The 18,310-nt window shown below is 41.3% G+C and overlaps 1 protein-coding gene and 1 long non-coding RNA gene across 3 annotated transcripts; one reads left to right on the top strand and one right to left on the bottom strand.

The window, feature by feature from the left end:
• The first annotated feature begins 6,825 nt into the window (after window positions 1-6,825).
• On the top strand, window positions 6,826-7,318 carry LOC131257552 (uncharacterized). The gene is made up of 2 exons (XR_009177494.1): window positions 6,826-6,867; window positions 6,998-7,318. It is a non-coding gene; the product is annotated as an uncharacterized LOC131257552 (long non-coding RNA).
• A 4,034-nt stretch (window positions 7,319-11,352) lies between these two features.
• On the bottom strand, window positions 11,353-13,876 carry LOC131217065 (F-box protein SKIP23-like). Of its 2 annotated transcripts, none has more exons than XM_058211797.1 (2): window positions 13,751-13,876; window positions 11,353-12,940 (listed from the first exon to the last, which is right to left on the bottom strand). In XM_058211797.1, the coding sequence occupies exon 2, from the start codon at window positions 12,880-12,882 to the stop codon at window positions 11,626-11,628; it is 1,257 nt and encodes a 418-aa protein (XP_058067780.1). In that variant the 5' UTR covers window positions 12,883-12,940; window positions 13,751-13,876; the 3' UTR covers window positions 11,353-11,625. The 2 variants fall into 2 exon arrangements, with proteins under 2 accessions (XP_058067780.1, XP_058067779.1); XM_058211796.1 differs by having other exon boundaries at window positions 13,669-13,875.
• Between the last annotated feature and the right edge of the window lie 4,434 nt (window positions 13,877-18,310).

The following is an 18,310-nucleotide window of genomic DNA, read 5'->3' as shown; positions in this document are numbered from 1 at the left end:
ATTTGGCAGGTGCTACAGGCCCAGACCAAGCTCATTTATCAATTGGGCTAACTTGTGACAGTTATAAATGTGCCAGATCCTGGGCCCAGCCAACTTCTTGAATTGGGTCTTAAACTAAGACCCCAGGCCAAACAAATGGCCTAAAAAAATCAGGCCCTAGACTGGACTATGGTGGGTTGGGCTTGGAAGTGTGACAGATGGCCCGGCCTACCTATGAATGGTTAGGCTAAGAAGGCTAAAGTCCCAAGACGTTCTATCAATCTCATAGAAACTGAATCTATGATATTTATCGTTTCATTCCTAGAGACATTATCATCCAGCGTTTAGTCGTTACTTTTGGATTTTGCTCAGGCAAGCAGAACTGTATTGAGTACCTAGAGACGTCTATAATGGAATTGCAACTTGCATGGCTTCCTTGTGTTGTTGCATACTGAGCCCGAATGGTTAATTCATATAAGATAGTCATGATACATGTCCCTTTTGATGCAAGACACATGATTTAATGCTAGCATGCAATGTGGAAATTATGAAAGTCCATAAAGTAATTTAATTAACAAAAGATGCTAACCCACTATATAATTAAGAGTAAAAAAATAGAAAATAAAATTTGATTTAACATAAATCACATGCCCGCACACTAAGAAATCACATAAATCAATTAAAAATGGTTTAAATGCTTGAAGGAGATGGGCTTGCAAAGAGAAGGAAGCATCACAAAGAGCCGAAGGGCACAAGTGTCGAGCCCATGAATTCTCATCTTCTGAGCGATGCTCCGATCTCACCAACGAATCTTCGTTACTAGTGCAAGCTATGTGCAAGCTATGGATCTCTCTAGCCCAAGGTGAATTTTGATAAAAATGAAAAGAAAAGAAAAGAAAAGAAAAAAGATGCAACCACAGCATAATCCTGATGTGGTCAAGCTATTCGAAAGAACTCATGAGAGTTTGTATAGTAGTTTATTAGTGGTCTAAAAGGTTGTGTATACAAAGCTAATTCGAGGAAGAATGTCGGAAATCAGGAGGTGCAATACTCATGAGCTTGTATGAATAATGTGGTTTTTTCTTTTTCTTTTTTCTTTTTTTTTTTTTTTGTGAAAAAGAAAAAAAATGTGATAAAATATAGTCTTTTTCAAGAATGATGAATGTTCCTATTTGTAGCTTTAAACTTTTTAGGGATTGAAGATAGAGATAGATGGTGACACATAACGATGCTTGAATTTGGAGGGTCGCACATGTGGAGCATGGAAATATGTTATGCTTGTGTATGGATAACTATGATAATCTGATGCACTGAAACTAAGTATCAATGACAAGTAGTTCCACCTCAATCCATACCTATATGGGTCATGCATAGAGCTGGGCATCGGACCGAGTTGGATTGGATTGGGTTCAACTTAATTCGGTCCGAAATCTACATAGGCTGACCTGAACTCAATCCGATCCGGGATCGAGTCCGAGACATTTGACTCGAACCGATCCGATGCACGGTCGGCCTGACCCGAATCGAGTTGGGTACGATTCGGATCAAATTTTTTAACAGTGAAAATCATTATCCTTGCTGCTATTTTCGGTGTGGTCCATTTGAGCTTTAGATATGATTCAATTTTTTTTTTTTTTTCAAATGCTCTAAAATGATCACGAAAAATGGATAAATGGTATTGATATATATAATAAATACATCATCGTGGGGCCCATGTAATTTTGATCTCATTTGAGCCATTTGTACAACTCGGAGCTCGAGGCGCGTCTCCGCTTGCCTTTGCACGACACGTATCTACACAGCTGTGTTGATGTGTTGTGCACGAAAGTGCAACTGTGTTGACGTGCTGTGCACAAAAGTATAGCTGTGCATTGCTGTATTGATGTTAGTAAGTTCTGTGGGTCTGATCATGGGGTATGTGTTATATCCAAACCATCCATCCATTTGGCGAGCTCGTCTTAAGGCTTGAGACGAAAAATAAGACATATCTAACTATCAAGTGGACCACACGAATTGTTTAATGGTGAAAATCATTATCTCTACTGCTATTTGTGGTGTGGTCCAAATGATCTTTGGATATTATTCATTTTTTGGATAATGCTCTATAATGATCTCTAAAAATATATGAATGGTGTAGATATAATAAATACATCACTGTGGGGCCCATATAACTTTGATCTCCTTTGAACTGTTCGTACAACTCAGAGCTTGAGGAGCGTCATTACTCGTCTTCGCACGACACGTACCTATAGTAGCTATATAGCTGGTGTGTGGTACACTAGCAAATCCACTTCCGTAACTTAGTGGGCTCTTTTATCGTACTGAGTAAACTCTGTTGGGGCCCACCGTGAATGCATCTCGTTTATCCACTTCAGATCGGGTTGGATCGGATCGGATCCATTCGGATTGGATATCGGATCGGATCAATCCGGATTAACCATGATCCGAACTCGATCCGAAAAACATTCTGATCTGAATGGCCCAACTCGATCTACACCGATCCAAGCTGTCAGTTCGGTTCGGATCGGGTCGGATCGGGCTAAATCCACCGGATTGGATTAGACATGCCCAGCTCTAGTTATGCACCCACAACCACTGGTTCAAATGAGTCATGGATATGTACCGTTATAATGACTATATATTAACTAGGACACAACTTTGCTCAAATTCAAGTTACCCTAGATTATACAATTTCTTGGGCATCAATCAACCAGGCATACTCCAGTGTTAGTCGGTAGACGTGGGGTCCAGTGATGTTGAAGATCCAACTCCTCAATAAGATGCAATACCTCAAAACTCCCCAAGCTTAAAAATCAGCTTCATTCAAAACTCATATGGGCTATATAATATTGAACATTGAGAAGGAACGCCCACCGTTGATTGTATGTAAAATGAAGGCTGCTCAGACCCTTCATCTAGTCCAGACGAACGGTCAGGCTAAACTTCAGGGTTTTTTTTTTTTCGGCTTAAGTGGCCCCTTGTGAAGTTCTTCCTAGCTCATTCCCTTTTCATTGGCCCACCTTAGTTTTGTATTGGACTGCATTTTGGATCATATAGGTTTCATGAGGTCATGCATGAGGCATTTGATAGACGTTGGGCCCACATATGCCCAGTACTACTACAAGCTTACAATTGGCACCGGTGCCTATAAATGGTCAGGCTAAAGTTCAAGTTGTTTTGTGGTTAAAGTGGGCCCTGTAAAATTCAAGGGTGGGTATTCCTTTCTAGCTTTGTTCCCTTTTATGTGGCCCACAATTTTTGTATTGAACTATTGTTTGGATTCCAAGGATTTATTTTTATTTTTATTATTTATTTTTTATTATTATTATTTTTTTTTGTGGTAATGCATTTTATAGGCAGTTGGATGGTATGATCAATACATATTGTGGACCCACATACCTGCTTGAAAAAGGGAGCGGTGAATCTTTTTTGCTATCATGGGCAATATCGGAGGCCTAGTAGCATGCATTGCCAAAGGAGGTTTAGTTAATCTAGACTGACAAAGACAATAAGTTGATTTAGATTGTGTAGTGTAGCACATACCATTGACTTGGGTGGTGAGTTAACATAGAGAAGCCTTAAAAGACTGAAGTCTAAATGGAGCCCGCTAATGTGGGCCCGAACTATGCCACATGGTAGGCGATACATTGAGTGTGGCCCACCTGCTATGGCAGGTGAAAAAGAGGTGCATCAAGTAAAAGCATATTTGAATGACATGTGGCCCTTATCTCTCTTAACCAATTAAAACACTCTATGTGGCATTATCTACCCTTACCTAACTCCAAATTACACTCTTGCCATCACCCTTATCTATAAAAGCCCCTACCCCCTTCATTCTATAGACACTGAGTGAGAGAGAGAGAGAGAGAGAGTTCTACACCCATTCTTATCATTCTCCCCCTTTAACTTTTAGCTACCTAATCTAAATTAATTAGTCCAAGCCACTCATCCAACCTATCCAATCCAACCTAATCTACCTAGATCATCTACCCATCCATCCAAGTCACTCATTCAAACCCTACATTATATCCAATTAAATCTAACCTATTCAAAGCCATCATAGATTCATATAACTAATACAACTTATCTCAACAGTTCTGATCTTGCAGAGTAGGGTGGAGGTTGAAGATATCCGACCATCTCTTTTACGAAGAGGGTCGAGTCTCTTCTTTCCCCTCTCACATCTCCATTTATTGGTAATTTCATGTGGAATATTTATTGTTTCTATTTGTCACTTATAATCATTCCTAACATTGTGCTTTCAAACCCTTTTGCCTTTTTAAACAATCCTTTGGTATATGCTCTATGACTTGCCAAGTTTATTGGATCCTGTCACATCAGAAACCAAGGGCCATTTAGTTTTTTTTTCCTCTTATTAATGGCAATACTCCGTGACACAGGCTGATATGAGCAAATATCAACCATCCAACTTGTTCATAAGGTTACATAGATAAACCTAAATGAAGGGAAAACACAAATATCAACTTGATCCAAAACTTTTGCGGCTCACAAGAAGTTTTCAATGATAGGTGTTCGATCCCCACTATATTTTGTGGTGTGTTCCACTCAAGGCTTTGGATCTACCTTATTTTTGGATTATGCCTTAAAATGATCCAACAAAAAGAATGGACGTGTGTATAACACATGCATCATGGTCTTTAAGGGACTAGAGGCATGTCATATGGAAGCCTACAAATGAAAACTTCAATCCCACTTCAAATTTCTCATTTTTACCACCTTTCTTCAATTTCTAAGGCCACGTTTGGATGCACAATATAATTGAATTGCATACATTTTCAGTTTAATCCAGAGGAAATGTGAAAATGATGTTCGATATTGAAGTGCAAGTTTCCTTCAGTTCCAAGTTAGAAGTAATGATATTGGAATTTGGAACTGCAACCTGGTTATTTCTACTTCATAGAGTGGTAATTGCGATTCAATTCAATAGTGCATCCAAACACTTGTATCCTAGTTTAAGAATCAGCTATTTGATTTATACTTATGGAGACATCATAAATTGCGATGTTTTGAAATGCCTGGCTGAAGCTTTAACCTGACAAACATCTCGACAACGACACCCTGGTAAGGAGTAAATTAGATTATGTTTATGTTTTATCTATTGGAGGGGTGTCCAGGGTTTCTCCCTGATTAGTTATAAAGTTAGTTAAATATGTGCCACGTAGCAAACGGCCGCTCGTGTGAACGTCACAAGGAATCCTATAAATAAAACGTAGCCTCTCTCCTTTTTCAAAATCATTTCGTCTTTCCTCATTGAAAGTTCTCCTCTTCCGTTCTTTAGATATCTAATTTTTCTAAAAGAGATCATCTTAGCTTTCTTGCTTCGATAGACCAATTAAACCGTTCATCATGGATTGCAAGCTTGAAATCTAAGGATCTATTGTTCATCAAGTATGTGGCCTCTTGTCCAACGATCCAATGCTAAATCGTGTGAATCCGACTGTTAGTTGGTAATGCTGACTGTTCGGGGGTGCCTAGACTAGTTTAGGACCCTTGGAACCGTTGAAAATGATCCCCAACTATAGATCAAGCTATCCATCCATTGTTATTCAAGATGGACCATCACATCGTTTGAGGGACTTTTTGGGCCTGGCTTGAACAGACCTCAACATTGGAAAAAGTTTAAAGGAAGAACTTCCAGGTCGTAGAAATTGCAAATGCTTAAGTCAGTTCCTAGTCTTTGGTGATCTCAAGAAAAGTTCAATTGCACTGCTATCCTATTCACTAAGGCATGAATCATTTAAAAGTGAAGAAGATACTATAGTTAATGAGTTAAATATATCATTTATTGTTACTGCTGTCAATGGCCCAAGGTCTAGGTTTTGGACTAACATCTTTTAAGATTCACAGATCTATGGAAAATGAAAACAACAATGCAAATGTTGACGCCAACAATTTCAAATGCCATTATTGTGAAGAAATGTTTCAAGATCTTGAGATGCTCAAGCAGCATTACAAGGATAAGCACCATAGGTTCAATGAAATATTTTATCATGAGTGTGAAAATTGTGGAAACAAGTACTCCAGTAAGGTTGTACTACAATTACATACGTGTTGGTAAGTTATTAATTTATTTATTTTTTATTTTTTAAAATTTATTTACAACTTGATGGAAGCATCTTAAGCCTTGGAATTAACACAACTGATGGAGATCCAATTGATGGTCATGCAGGAATGTCAATGTCTGATAACACGGCCATGGCCAATGCAGTAATATCGAATAGGCTTAGTGGACCGCTGATTGATAGAAGTTTTCTTGCTGCAGAGCATGGAGGTGACAGCGATGTTGGTTTTTCAGGTATATTGAAGGCACTCTTGCTCTTTTATTCCAACATTTGCTTAGATATGTAATCAAATGCATAAGTTAGAATCATTTCTGCATGTGAGCATTTCCTATCATTCATAATGAGGACCAGCCCTCAAATTGTCGTTACCTTCTTTTGAGTCTAACTTCAAAGCAATGCAATCTCAATCTTTTGAGTCTAACTTCAAAGTAGTAGTATTGCCACGAGCAATACAACCAGTAGTAGTATTGCCACGAGCAATCCAGTCCAATCCGGTAGACCCCAAGGACCACAGATTGGCAGCAGTTTAGGGAGTATAGAAGTTAGCAGAAATGCCAGATTTTGGTCCCACGATCATCAAAGACTGATATATTGTACTGATCGCTTACCTTCACTCCAGCATAATACCCTCCAAAGGCCACAACTTGATGGAAGCATCTTAAGCCTTGGAATTAACACAACTGATGCAGATCCATTTGCTGGTGATGCAGGAACAGCAATGTCTGGTAACACTGTCACGACCAATGCAATGCTATCGAATAGGCTTAGTGGGCCATGCTTTGCATTGCTGCACAAAGTTATTCAGGTATATTGAAGGCACTCTTGATCATTGTGAGCAAGTACTGGAGGTTTTGAATTTTTTCTTTTTTAATAGCGGTCGACGTGTTTTAGTTCTGTATTGCTAGTAATCCAATGTTTGAACATGTCGCTTCCAGGACCTGATGACGATCAATCTTCCGGCTTCCAGACTGGAGAGAAGTGCTACATTTGCAAAAGGGATGTTGATTACGCGCCAACAGGCACAATGTCCAAGCCCAGCGGGACAATTCCTACTGTGGTTCTTGCGTGCGACCACGTATTTCATGAATGCTTGTGCCATGGGTGAGCGATAACATGTCCAACTCACAATTTGAAGTCTGGTTTTCAGGTAGTTTTTTGGAGTGAAATGTAACTGTAAATAGCCAGAATTGAAAGATGAGTTTACAAGTAACTAGTCAGGGTGTAGATATGAAAGTGATGCGTTCTTGCTTCGGTTATCTTTTTTCCTTTCTAAAGTCTTAAGACTCACTTCTCTTTTATAGTTTAGTATATGACTGCATGTGTTTATAATTCGGGATTGGATTAGGTGAGACCCCGGCCTCACCTATTACGCTGCGGTCCCCCACCATAGGGCCCACCTTGATTTATGTATTCTGTATCTACACCGTCCATCAGTTAGTCCAGATCATTTGAGGGCATGATCCAAAAAATGAAGAAGATACAAGTCTCTGGAAGACCATACTTAGGAAACAATGCCATCCAACCCCTTGATAAGGTGACATAAACCTGGATGAAGGAAAAAAAAAATACATATATCAGCTTGATCCAAAACGTATATGGGCCATTAATGGTCAAATACCACTGTTTCCTATTGTATGGTCCACCTGAGAATTGGATCTGCTTCATTTTTGGGCCTATGCCCTAAAATGGATGGATGGCATGGATATAGAATACATACATCCAGGTGGGCCCCACAGTAAGGGCAGGACCTAATCCTCTCCCTGGTTGATTTAAAAATGACTTAGTGGCCCAACCCATTGCCACCCTTGTTGACATGTAGCATACAAATGTTACCACAGCTGCTGGATTTTGATTTCTTGGACCAGGTCATTCACAGGGTGAGGCCCACTTGCATGCTGGGTGGGGTACCTGGCACGCGTGTGGGCTTAGAAAGGCTCAGACAGCTTGTGACATGAAAATGGAATATTCCTTGAATAAAAATTGTCTTGTTACTGATAGAGTACAAACTCTAGTAATCTAAAATGGTGGTAACTAATACTCCTTACAGGTGTCATGCATTTCTGGAAATTCAGACCATCGAAATTATGGGGCCACAGTGTGGATGGATCAATCTATAAATCCAATTGGTTGATATCAATGGAAATCTATAAGTAGATTCAGTGGTCCACACACATGTATGCCCTTTCATGTTTCCCTTGGAACTAAAAAGTGAGGTTAATCCAAATCTGAAGTGGGCCAAACCCATGTAAAATCATTCGGAATACCTCTAAAATCATTTGGAATGACCTGAATTTTGGGCTATCCATTCATTCGGTGTGAGAGCATCTACTGACGGCACGTAATTTTAAAAAAGAAGAAGAAAGTGTAGGTCCCACACACAATAAAAAGAAATGACTAGCCCCACACACAATTTAGAAGCTTTTTAATCATCAGTGTCTTTGTCCTAATTGCTCTGTTATGGGTCATGCTTGAATTTTGGATTCGCATGATAATTGTACACTAATGAATTATATTTGGATCTAATTATCCACATGGTGGACCCCACACGGATAAGTGAATAACCATTAGATGGAGGTAATAAGTTCTCCAATTAGATGATTAGTGTTACACTGGCCTCCTTGTATAATCAATATAAAGCAAAGTAATCTAACTTTAGACTGGAATTGAAGCAACTTAACTCTGAAAACTTGTTTCTATAGTATGTTTAACTTACAGAACTTAGTAAGAAAATCAAATTCTAAATTTCTAAATGCACAGAGACATTATGGTTAAAATTCAAGTTTGCTTCTTCAATCTCTCATCAAATTAGCAAAGATATAATAATATAAACTAACAAGAATCATGGAAAGAAATAATGTTAATCCAATGTGCATTTGAGAAATAACTTTTTTAAAAAAAAAACATTAAATGCAGTATTCTTCCAACGCCTCGTTACGAGGATAAGATGCACACCATATGGGCGGAGGCCAAATGGTTCATGGTTCCCAAATCATTGCTTGAACGGTATGGCAACGATGTGATGCTAGCTATTATCCTCCAAGTTGAACATCCACCTTGCAAGTCCCGCCTTCGATGTGGGCTATCCGTTATGTGGGCCACCTTAGATGTGGGACGTCTATCATGTCATGCAAGGCCAAAATTCGAAGTGGGTCATTCATATAGCGGGCCTGCCTTGGATGTGGGTCATTCATCATAGGAGACCTTTGAGGTAAATTGTCCTCATGTGAGGCTCACCTTGATATGGGTCATCTAACATGTGGGGCCCACCATTAATGTTATTGTCAATCATATGGGACCCACATTTAATATCCGCCGCCAATCATGTAGAACCCACATTTGATGTGGACCATCCATCATGTGAGCCCAACCTTAAATCTGGACTGTCCATCATGTGGGGCCCACCTTGGATGTGGGCCATTCATCATCAGTGCCTTTTATGTAGATAGTCCAGTATTTGGGGCCCACCTTGACGTGGGTCATTCATCATGTGGGGCCCACCATTAAAATAAATTGATTATCATGTGGGGCCTACCTTTAATATCCACCACCCATCATGTAGAGCCCACCTTTGATGTGGGTGATCCATCATGTCAGGCCCGCCTTGGATGTGGGTCATTCATCATTAAGGGCCAACCTTTGATGTGGACTGCCCATTATGTGGGGCCCACCTTGATGTGGGTCATTCATCATTAAGGGCCAACCTTTGATGTGGACTGCCCATTATGTGGGGCCCACCTTGATGTGGGTCATTCATCATTAAGGGCCAACCTTTGATGTGGACTGCCCATTATGTGGGGCTCACCTTGATGTGGGTCATCCATCATGTGGGAGCTGGCTTCAATGTTATTGTCCATCATGTAGGGGTACCTTCACTATCCATGTCCCCTTATGAGGAGCCCACCTTTAATATTGGACCATCCATCATGTGGTCCGTACCTTCAAGGTGGGTTGTCCATCATACTGGCTCATTTTGAATGTGGGTCATTCATTATTAGGGGCCTACCTTTGATGTGGAGAATCTATTATGTGGGCTCACCTTGATATGGGTCATCCATAATGTGTGGTCCACCTTTGATGTCAACCATCCATTGTGTGGGCTCCACCCTTGTGTACTACCCATCATGTGGGGTCTCCTTTGATATGGACCATCCATCACATGGAGAGAGAGAGAGAGAGAGAGAGAGAGAGAGAGAGAGAGAGAGAGAGAGAGAGAGAGAGAGAGAGAGAGAGAGAGAGAGAGACATATAGAGGTAGCTTTTATCACATAAGTTACTTTTACTACGGTGCTTACCAAACTAATTTAAGTTTAAAAAAGTGACTTATTAATTATATAAGTTTAAAAAGTTTACTTATTAAATAATATCGAAATGGGCCCTTAGGGGCATAACTGTCATTTTGACGGACCATGCAAAGGTGTGAAGGGCTGTCATTTTAGCATATAACAGCTAAGGTTTTAGGTCTATATCTCAAAAGGCGGACAACAGATTGTGTAAAGCTTAAGTGGACCACACGAAAACTTCTTACGGGCCATAGAAGTAACTTATTAATTATAAATTTTCCTTATTGAATAGTATCCAAATTAGGGTCATAACTGTCATTTTGACAGACCATGCAAAGGTGCGATGGGTTGTCATTTTAGCTTATAATAGCCAAGGTTTTGGGTCCATATCTAAAAAGGCAGGCAGCATATTGTGTGAAGCTTAAGTGGACCACAGTGCAGAAACAGAGGGAACTGAAAGCTTATCATGGAAAACTACTTACAGGAATAGAAGTAACTTATTACATAAGTTTAAAATTTTTACTTATTGAATAGTATCCAAACGGGCCCTTCGGAGCATAACTGTCATTTTGACAGACCATGCAAAGGTGTGGAGGGCTGTCATTTTAGCATATAACAGCCAAGGTTTTCGGTCAATATCTCAAAAGGCAGGCAGCAGATTGTGTAAAGCTCAAGTGGACCACACTGCAGAAACCGAGGGAACTGAAAGCTTATCGTAGAAAACTTCAACTAGGCCGACTCACCATTTGGATACAGGAAGTTCTGTCCTGAATAAAAAGACAAGGCTAGCCCTTTGTATTCATCAGTGTCTTTGTCCTAATTGTTCTGGGTCACGCTTTAATTTTGGATTAACATGATAATTGTGCACTACTGAATTATATTTGGATTAGCATGATAAGTATGCAGATGGTGGACCCCACATGGACAGGTGAATAACCATTAGACGGAGGTAATAGGTCCTCCAATTAGGTGATTACTGACAGTTACACTGGCCTTCTTGTATAATCAATATAAAGCAAAACAATCTAACTTCAGATTGGAATTGAAGCAATTTAACTCTGAAAACTTGTTTCTATTGTATGTTTAACTTCATAGAACTTAGTAAGAAAATGAAAATCTAAATTTCTAAATGCACATAGATATTATGGTCAAACTTCCAAGTTTGCTTCTTCAATCTCTAATCAAATTACTAAACATCTGATAATATAAACTAACAAGAATCATGGAAAGAAATAATCCAATGCGTATTTGAGAAATAATTTTTAAAAAAAACATTAAATGCAATTATTCTTCCAATGCCTCATTACGAGGATAAGATGTGTGCAACCATATGGGTGGAGGCCAAATTATTCCCAAGTCATTGCTTGAATGGTATTGGCATGGCAACGATGTGATGCTATTATCCTCCAAGTTGAACACGCCTAAATCATGACCCCCTCGTACACCAGCCTTATACGAATATACTGCGTCATCAGTAAAGTAAATACAATTTCTTTTGAAGCTGGGAAAATCGTGAGCTGAGAGAGATAATGAGTAGTTTGAGCCTAAGAACAACATACAATCACCAAGAGTTTTCACCTCAAACCTCTCCCCCCTACTTATATCCATCTTAAAAACTTTAAATCTAACTGTATAATATATCCAATTATCATCATATTCATCCCCATCTTTATGCTCACAATATCTAACAACCTCACCGTTACGAATGTCTTGACGATATCTAACAACCTGTAACAGCTCCCCCATTGATTCCACTAAATACATCATCCGGCGATAGATATTCATTTGTGGCGGCACATAGATATTCATATGTGGCATGACCTCCACTGCATTGGGAGTACCATCAATGTTGCAAATTGCAACTCTTCCATTAGCATCTACCACATAGAATTGTTCTTTATAACACACAATGTCACGATAAGGACACCATATCTTTTCAATTACGGTCCACTCCTTGTCTCCATGTCTACAGAATGCCAATTTTTGAAGCTCACCGTGGAGGGCCATAACAACATAGTTGGGGTTCGATGTAGGGTCTGAGGATACCACAACCTTTTTTATGAAGCGGGTTCTTATCCATTCCGAGTTTGGAGTTTCTACTACACCATCGAATAAAGACCGTACATTGTACTCTGCACCCACTTTGGATTTGTCAAACCCTAGTACTTCAGAAAATGTTGTTATTGGAGGAAGTTCGATCTGGCTCTTAGTAAATGGATTAAATAAACGAATGACAGGCGTCTCATCTACTGCAACCAGCCAACCATTGGAAGAACCACAATACCTTAGCCCATGAACCTCTGATAGCTTGAGGTAAAATATCTTGTTATCAGATAAACTAAAGGCACTGTAGGCCTTGACGTTCTTGTCATATGGAAGCATTAACAGTGGTAGCTGGTAAGGGTAATGAAGAGGCATTTCCTCTACGGCTGATCGCCATGACTTGCAAGTGGCACGAAATGCTAGATAATCCCTATTGGCAGATAGTAATTCCGCGATTGTACGTAACAGTTCATTTTGAAGTTGAGACCAGTCAGCCATGTATATCCTTCTCAATATTACTGATCACTCAAGATTATGCAACTGTTTTTCCTTGGAGCTGGAAAAAAAAAAAAAAGTGAAATAAAAAATGATATTAGATGAAGGGATCATGGTAAATATTACATTTCTATTACAAAAATACTTGGAGCAAAGTAAATCAATAATACATCTCAAATCCAAACAGGCTTTAGCTTATACTACTAAATCAGGCTCATAAAACTTCAAGAATTTAAAAATTGTAGCAATCACCAGTGCAAGCGGATTCGGTGAGACCTCGGCCTCACCAAGATGGTGAGGCCCTTATTGTGGGCCCCACCTTGATATATGTATTATGTATCTACTCCATCCATCTGTTTTTCCGGATCATTTTAGGGTATTATCCTAAACATGAAGTAAATCCAATTATTGGATAGACCGTTTCATAAGAATTAGTGATTATTAACCTTTAAGAGATCACAGACGTTTTGGATCAAGCTAATATTTGTTTTTTTTCCCTTCATCCATGCCTATATGACCTTATCAATAGCTTTCATGGCAAATAAACACTACAGAAACATTAAGGTGCGTCTTAAGAAGTTTTTAATGGTAGGCGGTTAAATCACCACTGTTTCTTATGAAACAGTCCCCCAGATAATTGGATCTGCTTCATGTTTGGGATAATGCCCTCAAAAACAGAAAATAGCAATATGAATTTTCAATAAGTCACCACAGTGAAAACAAAATAACAAGATTCTAAATTATAAATTCAAACCACCAAATATGTCACAAATCCAACAATAATGTTACATGAATCTAATAGTCTTGAATCAAATAGAGAATCATGCTCACTTGCAATTACTAACGCGAGAAAAGATATGCGGCAACTCACATTATTAAATCAGACTAATCTCGGTGTAACTCGCTCCGACTCAACGCTGACTCGGTTGCAACTTAGCCTTGACTCGGTTTCAAATCGGATTTCTTACGAATTGCTGAAGCAGCAGTCCTCCAAGCAGATGTAATCACTGCTTTCTCTCTCTCTCTCTCTCTCCTTCCGGAATCTCTCTCTTCCTATCGTCAGGTAGTGTTTTTATAGCCATCTCTTGTAGTTCCTATCGTCAGGCAGGGTTTTTCCTATCGTGTGACCCTCTTGAATTTTGGATCCACCTCGCTTTTGGTCACATGTGCTAAAATATGCTCAAAAGACGGATGGACGGTATGGATTCCTCTCCAACCTAACGTTAGCCCCACCCAGCATCCTTGAGCAGGAACTGCCCGGGAAAGGCTTTTACAGGAAATCCGCGTCCCGGTTGTACCCGGATTTCGTGCAAAGCCTTTTGCATGAGGTTCCTGCGGTGGAAACTTAGGTGGGCCACTGTGATATTTGTGAGATATCCATCCCGTTCATCCGTTTTGTGAGATCATTTGAGGAATTGATCCCAAAATTTAGCAGGATCCGAGACTCAAGTGGGCTGCACTAAAGGAAAATGTGAATAGGGAAATTCCTACCATTGAAACCTCCCTGGGATTGACATTCCATCCATACCGTTCATTCCATCCATACCGTTCATAACGTCAATCCTACTAGCATGGCTAAAAACACTAATATTATCCTGATTCAAAACTTCTGTGGCCCACGAATATTTTAACTGTGGACGTTCAATCCTCAAGTTTTCGGCCCACTTGAGTATTAGATCCTGCTTAGTTTTGGCTATAAGTCCTAAAATGAGCTCACAAAACAGATGGACGGAGTTGATGTCTCACAAACATGATAGTGGGCCCACCTAGGTTCCAGCACAGTAATTTCATTGATCCAATTCCGAAACGAAAGAAACGGAGGAGGAAGTTACGGGACGCGGATTTCCTAAGAAAGCCTTTCGCAGGAAGTTCCTGCGCAAGATGGTGGGTGGGGCTCACTGCAATGTATGTGAGAAATCCATTCCGTCCATCCGTTTTAAGAGCTTGATTTAGGACGTTCGACCGAAAATTAGGTGGATACAAAACTCAAGGAGGTCACCTGAGAGGGAAAATTGGGTAAAGAAATTCCTACCATTGAAACCTTCCTAGGCTCCACCTTGATGTTTATATACTATCCAAACCGTTTATAAATTCATTCCTAATGGAATGAAGTGAAGACACAGAAAATATAGTTGGATACAAAAGTTTTATGGCCATGAGAATGCTTCAATGGTTCTTACTGAATTCCCACGGTTTCTTCTCGTGTGGCCTATTTGAGCGTTGGATACACTTAATTTTATTTTTTACGTCCTAAATTGATCTCTAAAAACAGTTGGACGTAGCTCAAAAACATCGAGGTGGCCCCACCCGGCATCCTTGTGCAGGAACTTCCTGCAAAAGGGCTTTCGCAGGAAATCTGGGTCCGAAGTTCTCGGAAACGGATTGGCTACTCCGAATTCAGATTGCGCAAGTAAACTCAGTTGGGCCCATCTTGAATGTAAGTGGTCTATCCACGCGGTCCATCTTTTTTCCATCTAATTTAAAGGGTTGAACCTAAAATTGAAGCATATCCAAAGATCAAGTGGATCATACCACTGAAAGTGGGGGTAATGATTTCCACAGTTGAAACCTTTCTAAGCCCTTTAGTGATGTTTATATGTCATCCAACCTGTTCATTAGATCATACGTAAATGCATGAAGGGAAAACAAAAATATAAGATTGATCCAAAACTTCTGTGGGCCCAAGAAATTTTCAACGATAAATGTTAAATTCAACTGTTTCTTATGGTGTGGTCCATTTGAACATTGGATGTTGAGGTCAAAATCTGGATCACCCTCCTCTCGATGCTGACCACTCCAAACGGTCCCTAATCCTGCACAAAAATGGTGAGCAAAGGAGACCCTGGCTTAGCCGAGGGACCATTTGATACCTAAGTTAGGCCTGGGAATCTAGGTCTAAGTTGTGTGATGTATAGAGAGGGTGTGAGATCTTGGGTACCTATTGTAATGGGGTCCCCTGGTATTTATACGTGTGGGTAGAGAGGATCACGTCTGTTAATTTCAGCACGATTTGCTCAATCATGTGGGTATTACGATCGTGGAGATATTATCGTGTCTTAAGGGCGCGTATCCTCGGGGGAGATCTTCAGTCACGTCCGCATTTAGGTTATTCTCTGGGCTTAGCACTCGGAGTGTCCTCACTCGGGCTTGGCCTCGATCTGTCTAGTTCTGAGGCCGAGTACTAACATTCGGAGTGTCAGTCCAGGCTCGACCTAAGCCTGTGATCGAGTAATAGCAATCGAAATTTACTGTCGAAATGCTTAGGGTTAGAGTTCGTAGGATGTCATCTTTCCGATGGGGTTAAGTACGAGAATGATGACTCGCCCCGAGACCGAAGGCGAGGGCTTGTTCCGCCCATCCTGTAGTCGCGACTCAGAGGTTAGTCTATACTTGCCGCAATGTTCCCCTTCCAAGCCCTTATCAACTGATTCGGAGGACTTAGGACGACCTTGATTGTCCTTATTCAAGTTTTCCCTATAACAGAAGCCTCTTACTCTCTTAGTCCGAGCTCGGATTTGGAGAGTAAATGCCTGAGGAAATGAGATGACGCCGTTGCATCTCGGCTCATGATGACGATTGGCCCTCCAGATGACAAAATGTGTTAACGGTTACGATTCGCGATCGACAGGATAGAGGAGACGTTGCCACGTGCTCATTGGGGGGGGGGGACCGGCTGCACCATAAATGTCATTTAATGTCGACACGACTTGGCTTTAGGAACGTGGACTCGGATGTATCGTATCTCACCACGTGTCCCTCAACGTTAATGTTGAGATGCCTCGACCTTAGGGGCAGCCGTCTGCAATGATGAGCTAAGGGATGGAGGAGGGTATATAAACCCGTCCCGCTCTCATTCAAACACTCCTTTTGCATTTCTCGCTCTTTCACTCTCCCTCTCCTTTACTTCTTCCTTTCAAATCGTCATTCGTCGGAAAAAGGATTTCCATCACCGGATAAAGGGTTTCTGACAGTTAGAAAAGGAAATCTGCTCAGAGGAAGCTGACAGAGTTAGAAAAATCTCTGCCAAAGAATCACTTGTAGCGCTGTGAGTCTTCCATCACTTAAAAGGTTTTTTCTTTACATTATGTCGAGCAACTCTGATGATATGGAAGAGGTTCGAGTTGGTTCTGACTCCGAACCAGAAACCACCGCCTCCGGGGCCGGAGACTCTGAAGGCCCTTTTGAGGCCATTCCACTTGGTACTTCGGCCCAAAGGGCCGTGAGTCAGAGAGCCGAAGGCCGTGGCAAAAGGCTGAAGAGGGCTTTTAGAGATCCTACAAGGTAGTCGAAGGCAGGCCGAAGCCAACGGTTCCCAGAGGTTCAATCCTAGTTGAATCTTAGATGGACCGACTCCGCAAAGATTATCAGATTCCAAACTCGGTGCATATCCGAGCTCCTGTTCCCACGGACCAAGCTGGCCTTCCTGCCGATGGGGATATTGCCATCTTCACCGTTGCCCTCCAATGTGGGCTTCAATTCCCTATCCATCATTCATACGCGAACTGATCGCACAGCTTGGAGTGGCGCCGGGTTAGTTTGTCCCAAACGCTTGGAGAACCATTGTCTCCACTTTTATTATCTGACCCGGTGGGGAGCCAGAGGCTGACGCTGGAAGAGTTCCTATATTTGTACGTTGCCAAGTACGACAGGTCGGAGCTAGCCTAGTACTACCTCTCGGCTAGGCCTCCATGCATCCCGGGTCTGGTAACTTGGCTTCCTTCTTCCAACAATGATTGGAAAGGGAAGTGGTTTTGGGCCTCGAGGGAATGGGAGGCCCCTGCCTCTGAATTGGGTAGACTACGGTTTTGAGTTCCCACCAAGTTTGCCAACCCAGGTCGGGCACTCTTCTTCGTCTTACTGCATACTTGGATTCTTTCATGTTTTAACCTGAGCTCTATCTCTGCTTGTAGTTCAACCGAAAGGGGCTCCCGAATTCTCTCATCTCCAAACGCAGCAGGTTGCTCGAGCTAGATTGCTCCCTGAGAACCAACGCATCTGGTTCGAGCTCATCAACAGGGAGAACCTGGTGTCGTTTGGTTTCTGTAGATTTCGGCCCACTCTTTTCACTTTGGGTTGGCAGGTTAAGGGTCTTCGGTGATTATTCAATAATGTTCAATAGATTTCTCTCTGGCTGACACCCTTTTTTGTGCAGAGATGGAGGGAAGCGGTTCAAAGAGGAGGCGGCCTGTGGTACCGTGCCCCCGGATGGACGTAGTCCTCTCATCTGAGGCAAGGACGAAGGTTACACCCAAGAAGAGGAAGACTGTTGGGCCTATTCCACCTGTAGCCATGACCTCTGTGGTCAGGGCTAAACCTTTTCCGGCTGTAACTATGACCTTTTCGGCCGAGACCATGCCCGCCATGGCCGCAGTTGAAGCCGTACCTGCCATAACTCCAACCGATTTCATTCCCACCACTACTCCAACTCCCG

This window comes from Magnolia sinica, chromosome 10, assembly GCF_029962835.1.
Source record: "Magnolia sinica isolate HGM2019 chromosome 10, MsV1, whole genome shotgun sequence".
Taxonomy (NCBI): Eukaryota; Viridiplantae; Streptophyta; class Magnoliopsida; order Magnoliales; family Magnoliaceae; genus Magnolia; species Magnolia sinica.
This window is presented reverse-complemented; position numbering and strand designations above follow the sequence as displayed.

Excerpts from the sequence above, each read along its gene's own strand:
- LOC131217065 (XM_058211797.1), bottom strand. The coding sequence starts at position 12,882 with ATGGCTGACTGGTCTCAACTTCAAAATGAACTGTTACGTACAATCGCG.